Consider the following 979-nt stretch of genomic DNA (forward strand, 5'->3'; position numbering starts at 1 on the left):
AGCAATGTCATCGCCATCATCATCATCATCATCATCATCATCATCATCATCATCATCGTCGTCGTCGTCGTCGTCGTTGTCATCACGAAACTGTTTAATCTCGATGCCATTTGATGTATGAACGTAGTTAACTGATGGTATCAATTACAAACGATTGTGGTGCATTTAGTGCGGTGCTTTGCCTTTTTCCCGACAATCGCTACACTCACCCTCTTCTCTCTCCGTCCCTCCCTCTTCCTCCTCCTCCCTTCCCCTGCTCTTTCCCTCACCCTTTCCCAGTTCTTTGAACAGAAATCATTTCAACCATTCCACTTACCGTTTGCTTTGTCTGCATGCTGTCTTTTGTTTGGAGTGATTCTTTAACCTGGTAAAAGACAAGATACAGTTATGTACAAGAATCGATATTCTTCAAATAGATTCAAGTAGAACTTCTATACATGTTTCAGCTAATATTTAGTTTGTCGGGTGAAAAAAAAGAAGAAGAGATTCTCTCTCAACTAAATCTGCTAGATACAGTCACCAAATACCCCTCAGTCCATGTTTACCGTTTTCCATTTCTTTCTTTTTTTCGTAAAAATACAAATCATTGATCTTTAAAGTTTTAGTGTACGAAAGAATTATAGTCTCGCTGTATAGAGGCTCTTTAGGATAAATACCCGAGATTTATTAAGAACAGTGTGAATTACAAAAAGACAGACTTCAGATATATATTTGCATAATGTCAGGTAAGTCTTAGTGCTACAGTAATATGCCTTGCAACTCAGTACACTTGTCGCCTGAGCGAACTATAGCCGACTAAACTGGCAACCCTACCAAAAACCTGCATGGTAAAGAGGCCGGTTTTCGTTGGACCCCTTGTAGGAGGAAAAGGAAAATCTGTCAAAGAGCGGAAGAACACAATAGATTCGATGGCAATTCAACAGCTTGGAGTTAGAGACAACTGCTCTTTGTTTCGATAATTGTCTCAAATGAAAAAAAA

General features: G+C 39.3%; 1 protein-coding gene across 3 annotated transcripts in view; it reads right to left on the reverse strand.

Annotated features, from left to right (window-relative positions):
- The window catches only part of LOC106870257 (neo-calmodulin), a 75,696-nt gene that overhangs the window by 28,318 nt on the left and 46,399 nt on the right, over positions 1-979 (reverse strand). For all 3 annotated transcript variants that reach the window (XM_014916284.2, XM_014916277.2, XM_052975073.1), the window contains one exon: positions 317-364. In XM_014916284.2, the coding sequence (XP_014771770.2) occupies positions 317-364 (48 nt within the window). The remainder of the gene's footprint in view (positions 1-316; positions 365-979) is intronic.

This window comes from Octopus bimaculoides, chromosome 20 (assembly GCF_001194135.2).
Source record: "Octopus bimaculoides isolate UCB-OBI-ISO-001 chromosome 20, ASM119413v2, whole genome shotgun sequence".
Classification (NCBI taxonomy): domain Eukaryota; kingdom Metazoa; phylum Mollusca; class Cephalopoda; order Octopoda; family Octopodidae; genus Octopus; species Octopus bimaculoides.